This window comes from Dunckerocampus dactyliophorus, chromosome 15 (genome assembly GCF_027744805.1).
Source record: "Dunckerocampus dactyliophorus isolate RoL2022-P2 chromosome 15, RoL_Ddac_1.1, whole genome shotgun sequence".
Classification (NCBI taxonomy): Eukaryota; Metazoa; Chordata; class Actinopteri; order Syngnathiformes; family Syngnathidae; genus Dunckerocampus; species Dunckerocampus dactyliophorus.
In genome coordinates, this window is record NC_072833.1 from 2,646,590 (window position 1) to 2,663,071 (window position 16,482).

The 16,482-nt window shown below is 42.8% G+C and overlaps 2 protein-coding genes across 5 annotated transcripts in view; one reads left to right on the forward strand and one right to left on the reverse strand.

Moving 5' to 3' along the window:
* Positions 1–2,483, forward strand: part of LOC129194961 (adiponectin receptor protein 2-like) — a 21,462-nt gene extending 18,979 nt beyond the window's left edge. Inside the window, exon 10 of the mRNA XM_054800571.1 lies at positions 33–2,483. The gene's annotated coding sequence lies outside the window, so the exon portion shown is untranslated. The remainder of the gene's footprint in view (positions 1–32) is intronic.
* Positions 1–16,309, reverse strand: part of LOC129195005 (protein PHTF2-like) — a 19,221-nt gene extending 2,912 nt beyond the window's left edge. The window contains exons 1-16 of one of the 4 annotated variants that reach the window (XM_054800678.1): positions 16,140–16,306; positions 12,565–12,647; positions 6,498–6,554; positions 6,287–6,298; positions 4,334–4,403; positions 4,112–4,270; positions 3,870–4,035; positions 3,328–3,489; positions 2,946–3,150; positions 2,730–2,873; positions 1,531–1,758; positions 1,328–1,456; positions 1,165–1,250; positions 907–1,099; positions 691–822; positions 20–106 (exon numbers count right to left, since the gene is read on the reverse strand). In XM_054800678.1, the coding sequence (XP_054656653.1) occupies positions 20–106; positions 691–822; positions 907–1,099; positions 1,165–1,250; positions 1,328–1,456; positions 1,531–1,758; positions 2,730–2,873; positions 2,946–3,150; positions 3,328–3,489; positions 3,870–4,035; positions 4,112–4,270; positions 4,334–4,403; positions 6,287–6,298; positions 6,498–6,554; positions 12,565–12,609 (1,875 nt within the window). In that variant the 5' untranslated portion in view covers positions 12,610–12,647; positions 16,140–16,306. Of the gene's footprint in view, positions 1–19; positions 107–690; positions 823–906; positions 1,100–1,164; positions 1,251–1,327; positions 1,457–1,530; positions 1,759–2,729; positions 3,151–3,327; positions 3,490–3,869; positions 4,036–4,111; positions 4,271–4,333; positions 4,404–6,286; positions 6,299–6,497; positions 6,555–12,564; positions 12,648–16,139 lie in introns of all 4 variants that reach the window. The other 3 variants (XM_054800676.1, XM_054800679.1, XM_054800677.1) reach the window with 3 other exon arrangements.
* Positions 16,310–16,482: the final 173 nt, after the last annotated feature.

Here is a 16,482-nt window from a genome sequence, read left to right on the forward strand (position 1 = left end):
GGTGTGTGACGTGTGTTACCTGTGCACAGCAGATGAAGACCACAGAAAGTGTTAACAAGAAGGCAGAGGACACAATCACGTCCACAGAGCGCTGAGGACCTCGACGCTGCAACACAACAACATAGAGGACACACAATGAAGACAACAAGTCCAGTGACGAGTCCAGTGCAGTGTGATAGGTGGTGTCACATGACGACACGCCCCCTTCCACCTCTCCACGAAACTGCGTATGAGTCTTGAAATTGTGTAAATGGGTCCAGTAAAAGCAGACTTATGGTCAACAAGGTTCACCATGATTTAGTCATTGTGTCGTCGTGTTTATTCATCGCTTGGAGATCGTCATCAATCAAAGAAAGCATTAGACGCAGTTGGGCAGCAGAGGGAGTGGGGGCATGGTAAGCCAACACTGCCATCAAGGATGTCAAATAATGATTTGGATTTTTTTTTTGTCTTTGAAGTTAAATATTTATGATAAACATTTTATATTTGCATTCTCAGTTCATTACACCCATTAAGCATTTTTACAGGAAAAAAATAGCCATGCTTTAATGTGTAAGAATGTCAACTAGGCTGTACTGAAAAAAGGTTTTATGGTGAAATATAAAAAGGTAGACACAAAAGTACGTAAAAGCGCTAAATCCTACCCCAGACTCCTAAGGGTTAAAGGTCGTAGATAAGAGGTTCACTGACCTTGAGGTAGGAGCGTAGCGACAACCATATCTTGATGTTTTGCACTTTCTTCAGTCGAAAATGAGGAACTTCTGACTTCCGGGCTCTGCGGGCTGATGTCAGGTGACCAAACAGTTTGGCAAACAGTAGCCTCTGAAACACACACGCGCACACACACACACATTAAACAATCATTGATAACACCTTAAAAGAACACATGTATTTATGAATTGTCACCTGCTTGTAGGTCCTCTCTGCAACGCTGAGCAGGAAGAAGAAGAGCCAGATGAGGCACACGCGCACCATGAAACTCACGGTTACCATGGTGACCACCAAGGCATCCGACCCGGAGCCGCCGGCCAGTGCCACAGACAGCAGCTCGTTGGCCGAGAGCGTGGTCAGCTGGTCCAAGTCGCGGTGCTGAGCCAGCCTGCACAGGAAGACCATGTTAAAGAGAAACATAAACACGTGTCTTTTTAAAGGACGTGCAGCCACCTGTAGGCAAAGGGGGTAAGTCCCAGTGTGACTGACACCAGATTCCCAAACACCTGGTAACCAATCCCTGGAGTGTAAAGATTCACCTGCACACAAATGTTCAAATGAGCTCGTATTCTCTGACCTACAGTATTTTTCAATGACAGTGTTTTACTTCACTCACTCGGTTCATGATCATGCCACTGATCTCCAGGACGGACATGTCGGCCTTCTTGCACTCGTTGCCCTCCCACACGATGGCGCTCACCCTCTCCAAGCCTGGGTTGGAGCTGTGTAGCCACGGGGCGTGGCCCTAGGGATGCAAGATGTTCGTTACTCATTGACACATCTTTCCACTGAATGATGCCAAAGTGGTGTTTGACATACCTGATGGAAAGGGTCGTCCCTGTATTCCTTCTTGGTGGGAGGACATATGGGCGCGCCTCCACCTTCCCCCTCCGTCTCCGAGGTGCAGGACGACCGGCACTCGGCACAGTGCAGGAAGTCCTCCCACAGCAGGTCCTCTGTCTCTGACTCGTGGCGAGTGCTCTCCGAGTCCTGAGTCCTCAGGCTGGAGCATCTGGAGCTACAGCTGGTGCCAGATTTGGGAACGTCCTGAGACACAAAAAAATGAACGCTAAAAATATGGCACACGTGTTTGCAATTTTCCTCTGCTCTCGGTATCCTGAGCGAGCATGCCGAGGTTTTTGGATCCGCCGATGGATTAAATGTACAAATGGCGATGCTTATCATACGTACCGTAACTGGCGAGGAGCCATCACATTGCAGTCCTTCTACGACAGTTGCGCTGCACAGGTGTCAGGTGTTTGTGTCAAAATTGAACACCTCCACCCCCCACATTTTTTCCTTTTTCCAAATTTGCCAAAAATCACAACTTTATTCCTTGTTTTGTTTTTTTGTCATAATATTACATCTTTAAAAAAAAATAAGGCCTTTTTTTCTTTGATATTTCAACTCTATGCTACTAAAATGTTATTTTTCCTCGTAATATGATGACTTTATTCTCATAACATTGAGACTTTATTTCTTGTTAGAATATGACGTTTTTCTCCTAATATTTTAATTTTTTTCCGGTCGTATTTCTGCTGGGTTTTTTTCCATTTCTGCTGCTGCTTTTTTAAAAATGTACAAATAATTCAACCTTCTTCTTGGAAATCGTCTTCTGGTAATAATATGACTTTATTCCCATAATATTATAACTTTTTCCCCAACCTAATTTTCCAAAAAATTACAACTTCATTCTTTGCTTTGCTTGTTTCACATATTACGAGTTTAAAAACAACTTTATTTTCTTTAATATTCCAACTACTAAAATACTAACATTTTTCCTCATAATGTTACATTCTCATGAAATTATGAATAATAATAATCTTAATATTTAGACTTTATTCATTTAAAATTACTTCAGATTTTTCATTTTTTGTGTTTTTTTTTTTTTTTTTTTTTACTTTTCTTGTTAAATTATACATTTATGTAATGTGCTGTGGGCCAACGAAAAAATAGCCCTGCAGTTTGAACACCTGTGCTTTAGCGTATGAGCATTATAAAGGTCTTTGCTTTCATACCTCCACAATGTAGTGTTTCTTGTAGTTTGTGCTCTTGCGGTTTCGTAGCGAGCAGTCGGCGTTAAGCCTCTCGACTCCCCTGCGTAGGGCAATATAGGAGGCCTCCGGGTCCTCGTCACTGGAAGCCTCGTCCGATGCAGGCCCCTGTATGAACGACCGCCACACTAAGAAGACTGCAGCTGAAGTGAATGGGACTGTGTGTGTGTGATTGCGGACTTTGTTACTGGTGGCGCTGCGGGCAGCGTAAGCATGTGAAGGCGGGCCATGGGTGGCCCAGCACACCTCGTCAAGGCGATTAAAGACATCGTGGTGAAATTGCAGACCCTCCTCGCTGCTACGGTTGTTGACGCGGCCGTCAAGTGACACATAGCCGTTGTCTGTCTCTGTGGACTTGTCGATGGACAGCTTGGACTTTTTGGACCTGCATGGTGGAAGAAGAGCTGAGTGTTTGACAACAATGATCACATGACTGATGATTAGTGAATGCTGCAAAATCCCTCACGACCACAGTTAGGAGATTTTGCAGCAGAAGCTCAATATTCAGTCCAGAATCAACACACATCAAGTCCAAAAGAAAAGTAAGAGGAGAGATACACACCCAGCTTTACAGAGATCATGCCAGAAATCGTGGAAGAGAGTGCCCAGGCTGTAAGTGGCGCCGGCTGAGTAGGAGTGTGGTGCCCCCTCCTGTGTGTTATCGGTAGTGCTAGAGCCGTCACCTTCCCTATGCACCTCCATCTGAGAGGCTTTCCTCAACTTCCTTCACAAGAACAGAGCACAGACAGACTTAGTGGTCGCCTGTTCGGTCTGTTTTAGGACTGTAAAGGTTTGTTGTTTTATCAAAATAAATGAGTAGGCGCACATGACAACTTTAAAAAGCTAAATTACGTATGTTTTTGTGCCATATGCCTACATTTATTTAACAATTGAAGCTAATTGCTGACTGAAGATAGAAGATGAACACTGTATATCATTTTCACTTTGAGAGCTGTCCTTTAATAGGCTCTTTCATCCCAAGAGTCTTCCTGAGAGCGGAGAAACTTCAAACCAAGAAACAAACACATTCCCAAAGTGCAAACAACATTCCACAAAACACAAACAAAGGCAACTACTGTTAGCATTAGGATTGAGCTACGGTACCTGCGTCTCTTCCCGCCGCCACTGGAGGCAGGCTTCGGCGTCCTGGTGGAGACAATCTGACAGTGCACAGTGCCCAGCAGTAGCATCAGCCAGAGGGCACCGAACACCTCAGTGGCAGGTACGCCATGAGGCTGCGGGACGCTCACGTAGAGGACGGCCGCCGCCACTGTGGAGGGAAGAACAGACGTTGGCGACGCATGAAATGTGGCGTCAAGTATGAGGCCGTTTACCAGGCCATGCACCTTGCAGCAGGTAGAGCACCAGCAGCAAGAGGAAGATGGCTCTGGAAGTGACCTGGATCCACCATCGGTAGAAGAAGGGGAAGAAGACGACACGTACGATACCCTTCCGTGTCAGCGAGATCCATGGACTCTCTGGTTTGGCCTTTGCAAATGCTGAGCCTGTGGAGAAACACAAAGTAGATGAATGACTTTGTAGGAATCATCATGATTGGATCTTCTCACCTCTAACCAGGTCCACATCAATAAGGTCTGGTTTGACGTGTCCGGTCTTCTTTGGCTTGTTCCTCAGGCCCTGTGAGAGGAACACAAGGAGTAATTGGCGACCCAAAAACATATTTGGGAGGTACGCCGTGTACTCTACGGGCTCTAGTTGGACTCCTACCAACACTACAATGTGGCAGCTGCAAAAAGGAGCCGTGTTCCTGCATGCACTTAACTTGATGCCATTATTAGTGTATGTGTGTATGCGTGCATGTGTGCTCTTTTGAGTGACACACAACTAAGCCACACGCTTTTTGTGAGAGATGCAGGAAGCTAAAAGACATTTCATGTGCATATTTGACCACCTATGTTTATAAAGCCTGATAAGAGTTGATATATCTACTGTTGCCGGTCAACGTTGGCTATATTTGAAAGTATGTAGCTTGTAGAACATGGTGCCATTGACCTTCAGGCCCATCGAAACAATAGGATCAATAGCTAGTGGTGGCTGGCGGGAGATTTATTGTGGCACTTCAGTTCACCACAATACAGAGAGCACGCCTGCATGTGCTCTTATCTCTGGGCTATTCATGGCCTCTTATCTTTATAATGGCCTGATTCAGAGACAGCATATCCACTCCTTGCACAAATATAAGCCACAGAGGGACTTTTAACAGCGACAAAATGTCAAACATATCTTTCCCACGCTTGGTAGCATACATGGTGGATTCATGTGACAGCCAGTATGTATGGCGCTATGGCAAGTGTGTCCAAAGTGCGGTGCAGGGGACATTTTCGGCCCACTGCTTGATTTAATCCTCAAAACAAAATAAATGAACGATAAATTATATTATTAGATATTATACTAATTTGCTTTATCACCTGCAACACAAAAGCTAAGTTATACAGTCGTCCCTTGTCACTTCACGGTTCGAACATCGCACCCTCACTATATCGCAGTTTTTCTAAAAATGTATGAATGTTTCGTGGTTGATTACGGCCTATTATTTGTCAAAAAATAAGCATATTCAGTCATTTTGATGTATCCTTGGTCTAAATGAAGCATTTCAAGCATAAATGACTAAATGAACTAAAACACAAATACAGTTTAAATGATCAAATGACATCAATCAACTGTAGTCTATGCTGGCCACCAGGTGTCCCTAGTAACACACCAGAGTTAATCGCTGTCAACAACACTTATTGCAGATTTGAATTATCTCACAATAGGACAATCATCATCATCATCATCATCATCATCTTCATCTTCATAACCACAATAATAACAACAAGGGGTACTTTTGTGGACGTACTCCAGCTAAAACTCAACTCTGATTCCCCAACATCACATCCTGTCCACACGTCCGGAAGACATTTACTGAAACACAAACAAGCATTTATGTCTTAAACGGCTAATTTTCTCTGATTAAATCTACTATATTGGGTAATATGAGTGTAAAGGTGACTGTAGGGGTGTTATTGCATGTCTAGAGGGCTCTAATAAGATTAAAAACTGTATGTAGAAGGTCGTAAACAGATTTTCTATGCGCGATGAAAATACTTGATTTATAAATACGGATTCCTACTATGTGCAAATTCATTTATTGCGATCGGTCTGGAACCAATTAACAGCGATAAACGAGGAATTACTGTAATTGTTTTCTTTATGTAGCATAGCATATACTGACCTACACTGGACTGGTTTAAATATCTTGCCCCCGCATCATTTCTTTTTGTTTTTGTAAGTATATAAAATTTGGACACCCCTTTGCTAAAGTCCTCCTTACTAGCCTCATGCTGCATCTTCAAAACTTGTGTTCACCTTCAAGGGAACTATTTCAGGAGATAAATTGACTGATGGGATGGTTCATACACAAAAACACAGGCTGATCAGAATGAGTTGGACCAATCGTGGTCTAGTCTACGCCGTGGGCAAGCGCACGTGCACATTTGGAGGGGGTGCCAAATACTCACCAGCGATATAAACTGAAGAGGAGGATGATTGAGAGGGAGGATGGGTGAAGAAGATGAAGTGGGGCAGAAAGGAAAAGGGTTAAAAAGAAACAAACACAAGCTGGACAATGTCGGTGGAAGGGTGCAGACAGAACGTCAAGAAAACTGAGAAAGAATATGAAAAGAAATCAAATGTGGTGCAGTAAGAGACAAAAGATTGAGGGAGAAGGACCTTGATTTCTCGCTGCTCCACAGACTTCTCCCATATCTGCTGATCATAGGCGCCAATCTGCAAGACAAACACACACCAGAGGTTACACACACACACACACACACACACACACACACACACACACACACACACACACACACACACACACACACACAGGCACCCAAATGACATGTAATGCTTGTAATCTGTCAGACGCGTATATTTGCATACGTATATTTGCTCTCTGTCATTTACAGTGTATTGTAAGTGTGTCCATCTTTCTGAAGTGGATAACTGGCCTAGAAGGTCAGGTTAACAAACACAGACACACACACGGAGGTGAAGTGTGTGAGTGCCAACACGTGCAAACGTCATCTGTCAGTGTCACATGGAATCAATAGAGCGGTTACCGTGGGAACAAGACCGGTCCTTGACATGTTACACAAGAAACACATCTTTTGAAATGCGTGAATTAAACCAACAACCGCACTGTAGAAGGTGTAGGTGTGTGTGTGTGTGTGTGCGTGTGTGTGTGTGTGTGCGTCTGCGTGAGTGCATGGAAACGTGCAATGAGACTTCATTAAACATGGATGAGGGGAAGCAGCAGGAGGGAGGTCAAAGATGTGAAGGGAGGCAAAGATCACACACAACAGTATCACTAATACACTCTTAGGGTGGCAAACATGGCTGTTAAGTCTGCAGCTTGGGGGCACCGCAATACAAAATGATGCATCTAACACACACATTTATTTTCCCATCATAGAGATTGCCATAAAGACACCACTTGACTCTGCAGTACAGATTCCACCTGGATGGAGGGTGCCGCGGCCAAGTGTGCCGCTGCGGCACAGTGAGCGGGTCACCATGGCGACGGAAGGAGGTAAGAAGGAGGGGGATTATGCCAGCCAAAGTTATATAAACCAGTGTCTCTCCTCTGCAATGAGTATTAAATACACACTTGCTAACAATTTGGGGATGCGGAGTGTGTGCGTTTTGGTTTAACACATTAACCAAAGCACATAAACCAACTATCTACCTGGCTGTTTGACTTGTGCGCCATTACACTACTACTTAGTACCCGGTCCTGATGTCCTCTTGAGAAACAATAGCTTAAAAAAACAATAATTATGAAAAATAATTTAGTTCAACTAAATAATCAGCATTCAGTTGGTTCCTGCTGCAGTGCTAATATTCCAGACAGACAGACTGGACTCGTTCAGAAAGCACGTTTCTACAAGGCTCTCCGTCACAGAAACCTCAAACTTAAATCCTATTTGTGCTAAAACAGTGTCATCGTGCGGTTATTCCGGACTTATTCCTGCATGTGGTCTGCCACTGACTGGCGAGCAGTCCCACACGGATCTGTGGATTGTGACCTCATCATTTATATTTAGCACCTGCTAACTCCCTAAGAGAGATGATTACATTTCAAAAACCTTTACTATCTCAGCTAATTATGACAAACAAACAAACAAACAAACTGGAGGGAATTTGGGCCAAATGGATCGTTGTGACCGAAAGCCTAACCCTTGCTTTGTTTCTATGTGCAATCATAGCAAGGCACAGTGAGCTTCAGGAGGGTGTGTGTGTCATTTTCAGTTCTGACAGGTGTGTGTGTGTGTGTGTTTGTGGTCACATGCTAGCTGGTTAAATTAGGGTTGCAACAATACGTGTATCTGCATCTAACCGTGAGCCCTGTATTGAACAATACGCAGTTTTATATTTATTTTATCAACTTCTGATGGCGCTCTGTGCTGAAAGCTCAGTGTATCTGCGATCGACTACGCTGAGGTTGCATTGTCAAGCACAGAGCCACTGAGCTCTGCCTCCCACATTCATATGCTGAAAACGTTGAAGAATGAGAAAAATGTTGTCAATTTCAATAAAATTTCAATTTAAAAAGGCAAGGTAATTTATGTTTTTGTATCGAAAAAGTATCACACCGTAACAGAAACATGTGGAACTGAACCGAACCGTGAATAACCGTGAATTTTGTGCATCGTTGCACCCATAGCTTAAACAGATCCAGTGTGTTGCACCAGAGAACAAGCTAACAACTGTTATGATACGTTGTCATTAAGGTGTACATTCCAAACATTTGGAACAACCTGTGTCAATTAGCTCTACAATGTACAGTCTGGGCTTCATCATTCTCTCTGGGAATGGACGTGTAAAGTTCCATTTCCTCTATTGGGTTTTTCCTTCCTTCTGATGAGCGCACCAACATTTTAGTAACACCAGGTGAGCTGTTCACCTGGCGCGAGCGCACGTCATCACTCTGATTAAGTGTTCATCAGGCACACTCATATAAACAAATAACATTATGTACAGTAAGGGTGTCGCAAGATAAAAAAAAAAACAGTCTCATGATAATAAATTATTAACGACTGCGTGTATTAACGATTACACGATGAATGAAAATGAACGGGATCATTTTGCCGGCCTCGATGTATACATAATATGGCGTACAGTATAATATGGCATCGTGTATAGGAACTAGGGCTGTCAAAGTTAACGCGTTACAGAAGTTTCCTCTAACAACTCATGGTTAACATGTGCACGTCCTGTTTACCCCTCGGCCCACACCGTAGTTTGGGGAAACGCAGCGCTAATGGCAATGCTTTCATTTATTTGAACATGCACACAAGTTACATTGGAATACATCACACATTACAATTCACAGGAAGAAGCAAGGCTTATTTAATCCTACCCCCCATCCGTTTTACATCAATTGCAATGCATGTGTTCACTTCCTGTATTCCAAATACACTCTCTTCTAGTTGAATACATAGAAAACTGATGAGATAATGTAAAAATGTTAGTAGTCGTCAAGTTTCAAATTAGTCAAATTTAGGATTTTGTAAAATTTCTAGTCACTGTAACTACTTGATTTGACAAACCTAATAAATAATATGAAATAGACATAACACACCATAATAGGTGAGTCATGACAATGAACTCATAAAAAGGAAGAGTAAGTAGTAAGTGTGGTATTCATTAGACGTAGCACTGACAGATGACACAGAACATAGTTGGATACTGGGTGAGTACTGGCTATGTACTCACAAAAGAATAAAGAGTAATAGGTGACAAGAAGGAAGCGTTAGTAGCGAGTGTAGTCGTGTTTAGACATAGTATTGTATGTACACTGTGTTTCAGGACTCTTCTTCCTTGTACTTTGCAAACATCAACTGCTTGTATTGTTTCTTGAAGTCACTCGCCTGAGTGCATTGTTTGGGTTCCTTGCTCAATTCATTCCATGATTTGCTTCCACAGACTGAGATGCTGAAAGGTTTTTATCATTGCATAAATGTTTTAAGTTTAATTTTCCATGAGGTCATATTTCTCCTCTCTTTTTGAGAAGTATTGTATGACCTTTTTAAGTAGCAGATTACTGTTTGCTTTATGCATAAATGTATCCATACATCCATCCATTTTCTATGCCGCTTCTCCTCATTAGGGTCGCTGGGGCATGCTGGAGCTTATCCCAGCTGATTTTGGGCGACTGGTCGCCAGCCAATCACAGGGCACATATAGACAAACAACCATTCACACTTACATTCATACCTATGGACAATTTAGAGTCGCCAGTTAACCTAACATGCATGCTTTTGGAATGTGGGAGGAAGCCGGAGTACCCGGAGAAAACCCACACACACACGGGGAGAACATGCAAACTCCACACAGAAATGATCAAGGGAGAATCGAACCCAGATCTTCCTGATCTCCAGACTACGACTGTGTGGCTAACATGCTAACCACATGCATAAATGTAGCTGTATGAAAAACTATTCTAATTGTGATTTTAGAAATAGAGTATTTGTATGTTCTCTATACGCGGCATTATGGATGATCCTAACTGATCTTTTCTGGGGTATCTTTAGCGAGTGAAGTGTACCTACCTCCACATAATACGTTAGATACGGTAATACCAGGGCGCAACAAACAGTATGGAGTGATTTTTGATTGAGGACAAATTTTGCTTTTTTCAATATTGATATATTTCTCGTCATTTTATGTTGTATAGTTTTGATTTGAGATTTCCAGCTAATCTCTTCATCTATAATGACCCCCAGAAATTTGTTTTTGTTCACCCTTTATAGGATATAATTATCCTTTCTGCTATTACCAAATAGCATAGAAGGCTGCAAATAATACTAGCTTGAGGTCTTTTGTGGCTTTGCAGTGGATGTGGAGCCATAAGCGGGAACAAATATTGAGCAGAAAAGGACAAAGAAAAGGGTATTTTGAATGGTAAGTTTAGCTCCAAAGCCCTGGCAGGCTCTTGTTATTTGTATTTACTGTTGCTGTGAGCCAAGTTGTCACGGAGTACGCCGACCGCCAAAGAGAAGTGAGAAGGTACTGGAGCACTGCTGGTATTTTTTATTGCCATTTATACAGGAGCACCTTGGCATACGAGTGTCCCAACTAACGAGTGTTTTTTAGATGCGAGCCATCTCTCTGCAGATTTTTTGCTGTGAACCGCGAGCTAAAGTTTGGGTTATGAGGTGCTAGTTACCGGGAGGCATGCTGAGGACAGCTATTTGAGGGCTTGTGTCAAAGTGACCATGACTGCAGACTAGAACAGATGTAAACAGCATTAGCAGCTGTAGCACTAGCAGCACGCTAGCTAGTCACCGGGATAGATTTTCAACACATCAGCAAAACATACGTACATTACAGCGATCTAATTGATCTTATTTACTGTGTATCGTGTAAAACTAAGACAGGAACAACACCAAATTAAAAGCACAAAATGAATACAGACCCACCATCCACCAGTACAAGCCTGGAGTTTGGTTTTCAGAGAGGTGCATTGCACAAACATTAGCACTCAATAAGGTCATCAAATCTTACCTTGATGCATTGCTACATAGTATCAGCATGTGGGACCAAATTTGAGGTGAAAGAAAAAGGGGGAAAATACACTATAGCAGTCTATCTGTGCAGTGTGGGAGAAAGTTAGATGGTGCGTTCAAGGTCTGTCCAACAAGTCACCGCTCGCATTAAACATGCAAAAACTGTGGGATTTCTAACTCTATATTATTTTAAAAAATAAAATAATGGCCCATATTTTATAGTTATTTACAAAATATTTTATTTTTAAGTGTTATAAAATAACATAATATAAAGTACTTTAAGAATGCCACTTTGGATTTGGATTCTTTATTTTATAATGTAAGATTAATGTCTGCATCAAATGTAAACGTTGAATCATACCGAATCAAATTGTATTGTTTGTACACTGTATCGAATCGTTCTCTTTTCAAAAATACAGCATTTTTTAATCGTATCTTAGCCCGTGTATCTTGTTGCGTAATAAAATGTCTATCACAAAAAGAGTTACATCCCTACTTATTATAGATAATAAACCATTTTTCTATCTGCGATTAATTATGAGGTAACTATGGACAAAATGTGCTTAATCGTGATTAAACATTTTCATCCATTGACACATGATCCATAATTAATGACATGATGGCAAAAAAAGCCCAGCAGGTATCACTACTAGCTCACACGTGACCGCGTGAGGCACCCGGAAGGCAGCAAGTTCAAGGTTCAAGTCTTTTCTTCCGTCTTTTAGAGGAAATCCTTTTCAATGCAGACAGGATGCAGAGGGAGCGACAGACAGATAGACAGACAGTGGGCCAGTGAGTCGGGCCAGCGATGGCAGTCCAACAGAGGATCCGATATCGGAAACCACGGAACAAGATGACACAGGACACCGGCCTGCCTGCACATTTTGTATTCAGAGCATGTTGACTCCTATTGAACTGCTTTGCATGGACATTAGTTGCTTGCAAACTAATATGTGACCTGCCGGAATGGCACTGATGACAATGTATGGACAAAAGTCTTGGGAGGGGCCTCATTAATAATCATTTCATCAATCAGGGGTTAGACTGCAACAAATCCTAAATCCAAACTAAATTTTTCTTCATTATGACTCCCACATGTCCCCATACAATTTTGTCAGTGCCCTCATAATAAAGAGCCAACCACTACCAGTCTAATGCACCAGGGAAGCCTCATAATAAAAATAATAATAATCAGCAGAGTGTTGCAGCAAAAGCACTGATCGTCTTACCTTTTTCTGGTACCACACCACAGCATCTTTTACTTTGGAAGCCATTTACATGTCCCCCTCTCGCTGTCTAGGGCATCTTAAGACTGGAACACACAGCAGAAGAAGAAGGAAGACGTGAGTGATGGACCAATGGGAGCGCACACACACACACACACTGTCAACGAAGGCAGGTGTGTCTTGGCGACTAATGAATGCAAGAGGGAGGGACACACACACACTGGCACACAAACAGTTGCAACCCTTGACACCCGTCGTGCTTTTGGTTAGAGGGGCAGTGAAACACACACACACACACACAAGCACGCACACGCAGTTGAACAACACTTGATGAATGTTGCAGTGAGCTCCACCCTTCATAACAAGCAGTGGGTGTCACGCCGATTTTGCAGGATTATTGTGCAGACATTGACAGAGTGCTTGTAGCCAAGTGTGATCCTCACATCTTGCACAAATAACCTGCTCAAGAATCAAAACAAATAAACCAGCAAACATGTGGGAAGACACTGCATGTTGCGTTAGGGGAGGTAAGGTGTGGTTAATAAGCAGCAGCGGGGTTCCTTCCACCTCTGCTGGCGCATCAGTGACGCATTCAAGCACTGGACGAATGAGTGCGTATTCGCATCATACAGCGGCTGAGTGTGATAAAGACACCATTGTGACTGTGTCTGAAAGCCCTTGAGTCAAAGCTCAGCAGGTCAAGAATGTGAGAGTTGGGAACATTTTTGTGCACAACACTTTTCACGTCAAACACTGCACTGAAGCTGCTGGCTGGCTAACCTGCACACGCACAAGCTAATGCAGTAGAGTGTCATACAACTCTAGTCTAAATTCATCCAGTCACTGCAGAGATGCCTGCATCTATTCTCACACTTTTAGTCCCGGAAGAGGGGGGGGGGAGACATTTATAGCAACAGGAAGAATGTCTGGCCAGCATTTGTCTAAACCTCCATCTTTAGAGTGCCTACAATAATGTTATCATGCCAAAATTGGAAGCTTTTGGCTCTAAATTGCAAACGCAAGTGTTTTTAATAACGCATCAAGCTTAAGTATTGGTTATTTAAAAGTTGCCCTGCAGTTGACCCATATGGCACCCAAAATAACATGCAAATCTAGTAGCTGCCTGACAATAACACAAACGTCATGGGGGAGAAAAGTGGGTGTTAGATGGGTCTTAGCTTTTAACTGCCTGACAGGTTTAACGCCTCAAATCACACACAAAACTGCCTAATATGGCCTCAAACTCCACATGAGCTGCAGCTCTTCATTTCACATGACATGGAAAACAAAACGGTGCTGAAACTTTTTCCCCAACACACTCAGTGTTCCCAAAATACACTGCGGCTTACTGCGTGTATTTAGGGAATGGAGAGTCTTACATGCACGCTGGTCTCAGCGGGATGGTCAACAGAAAAAGGACACACCGCTACTGTAATGGTGATGACGCAAATACGGATGGCCCAAATATGACTGCCGTGGGCCATACGGTAACTTTCCAGGAGTTTAACTGCAAGAGATTCAGCAGGCGGTGGAAGAAGTTGAGTAAATATTTAAAAATCAAGTAAGAGAAGGCTTGCTTCTGGTTTGCTGGATGATTTTTGACATGAAAAGCTGATACTGTCAATATTTAAAAGCCAACTCTCCACTGTATCTGAGGCCCCGTGTCTGTTCAAAAACACACAGCAAATGCACACAATGATATGGGGGGTGTGGCGAGAATGTTGAGTGGAGTGAGGCTGTATTTATTTTCAAATAATGGATGCCGTACATAATTGGTTATTATGCAACCGCTTGGCTTTTGAACGTGACACCTTTGGGTGACTCCCATACTGGATGTTGCATTGCTGAAGCTCAAAAACGCTAAAACCAAGTCATTCAGAGATGATACATTCTTCTTTTAGTATAAACATGAATTTGGGTGCAACTGGAGCTCTCTCCTCTCTCTCTCTGTGGCTGCTCTATATTTCATGATGGGTGCATGTTACAGCTCTTGGCTGTAGGACACCCGTCGGAAAAAGGATGATGCTGCCAAATCAAGACACACACTACTTGAACTATGCAGGGCAAAACACACACACACACACACACACACACACACACACACACACACACACACACACACACAGGGTCCACCACACAGGGTCAAGACTTTCCAATAGTAGAGCTCATGTTCGACTCACATCCTCTCTAGCTGGGAACTCAATTGTGCGGTTTATCACATTAACGTCACACTTTTTCAAACAGCTTCCTCATACTTGCACATGCACCACAGCGGCACAAATTAGCTGACTGAACAGAGTTTATGAACACTAGCAATCGTTATTACCAATGACACAACATGGTGACTCTCAAAACAAGTCCAAGCACTCAGCTTAGTCTACCAGACATGTGAATGGAGTGAGGTTCCCCTGGTTAGCAAAGTTACCACATCAATACATGACCTCAGCTTTGCTATCACACTTATCATATTTATACAAGCAATTATGTTAGTTTGAGTGTGACGAGATTCAGCTCTGAGCCTCAGACTCACTGTCTTTGTGTTGTTTAGATCAGATAATAAAGATGCCATTGCAGATGCTTTTTGTCTTTTCCAACATCTAATTGCTGATGTTATTGTTCCATCTTACATTGAGCTAAATCAGGCAGATATCGAGGACGCTTCTGTGGCTCTTTGCACCCATTCAAACTTTTCATATCTGCCGCTGTGATGCAAGGCAGCATGTGAGCGTGTGATGTAACGACAATGCAGCAAGTGATGTAACCAACTCTGCGGGAAGGCGGCCGGCTCAACAAGCCCAGCATCTGAGATGCCAGCTGAGGCGATGTAGCTGACTGTGGAGGACCACCAGATTTGATCAAAGACACAGGCATGCAAATGCAAATTAACACTGCACGGACTTGACTCTTTTCTGCACTGGAGGCAAACACTCCCCAGTCAGTCACATTTCTTCATCCTTAGTGTGTATCCATAGCAACCAAGCAAACATCTGCTGCCAGCACTGATTTCACCTGTAAACTGGCACCTGTCAACGACTACACTTTGATAGCATAGTGTCACAAAGCCCTTTTCATATCCCAATATATACATGACAGACTGTCAGGTGTTTTTATTGTGCATGTTATGTGAATGTGAATGTGAAAGAAAGACTGTCTTTTTTTTTTAAATGATAATTCTGATGATTTTAGTAGCAACTTAGGACAGGGGTGTAACTATTGTATGAGCAATAAATCACCTTCGCAGCAAAAATACACAAATATGTTAAAGTGCCAGACTGTATGTGCAATTAGTGGAAAATTACAAATGTAAACAACTGTTTAAGAGCCAGTATGTATCGTAAATGTTCAAAAAACACACTGCACAAAACCACCGTATTACTTGAATAAGAGGTTTAAAGATGTTACATACGTGGTATCTATGTCAATGTTTACTGACACACTTAAGCTAGCGCACTAGGCTAGCTTGCTAGCTAAACCAGCTAGCTAACAGCTAGGCTACCGGCAGCCACAAAGACTCCCCCCCTCCATACACACACAGCTGTCCCTGGCCAAAACATCACAAGCACTCCTCAGTGTCTCACCTCGCTGACGGCTTTCCCCAGAGTGGCCGCTCACAAGCTAAACAAATTAGTAAAATCTAGTCGGGATCTAGCCATCCATGCTCCTGATAGAGATGCTGCTCGTCTTCAAGCCTTTTAGCTTGTCTAGCTGCTCCTGGGGAGCACTGTGATAAAAACACAGCTTCACTTCACTTGCCCGTAAAGCACCATTCAAAGACGCCACAACATTTCGGCGTACGGTAGGACTTCTCTCGGCAACGCCCATATCGCTCCTCTGATAAAAAAATAATATAATTTGATCCATAATTCAGAATAAAGTTGTTGTTTTTGTAAAAGTAAAAAAAAAAGTAACTGTCCATGTGGG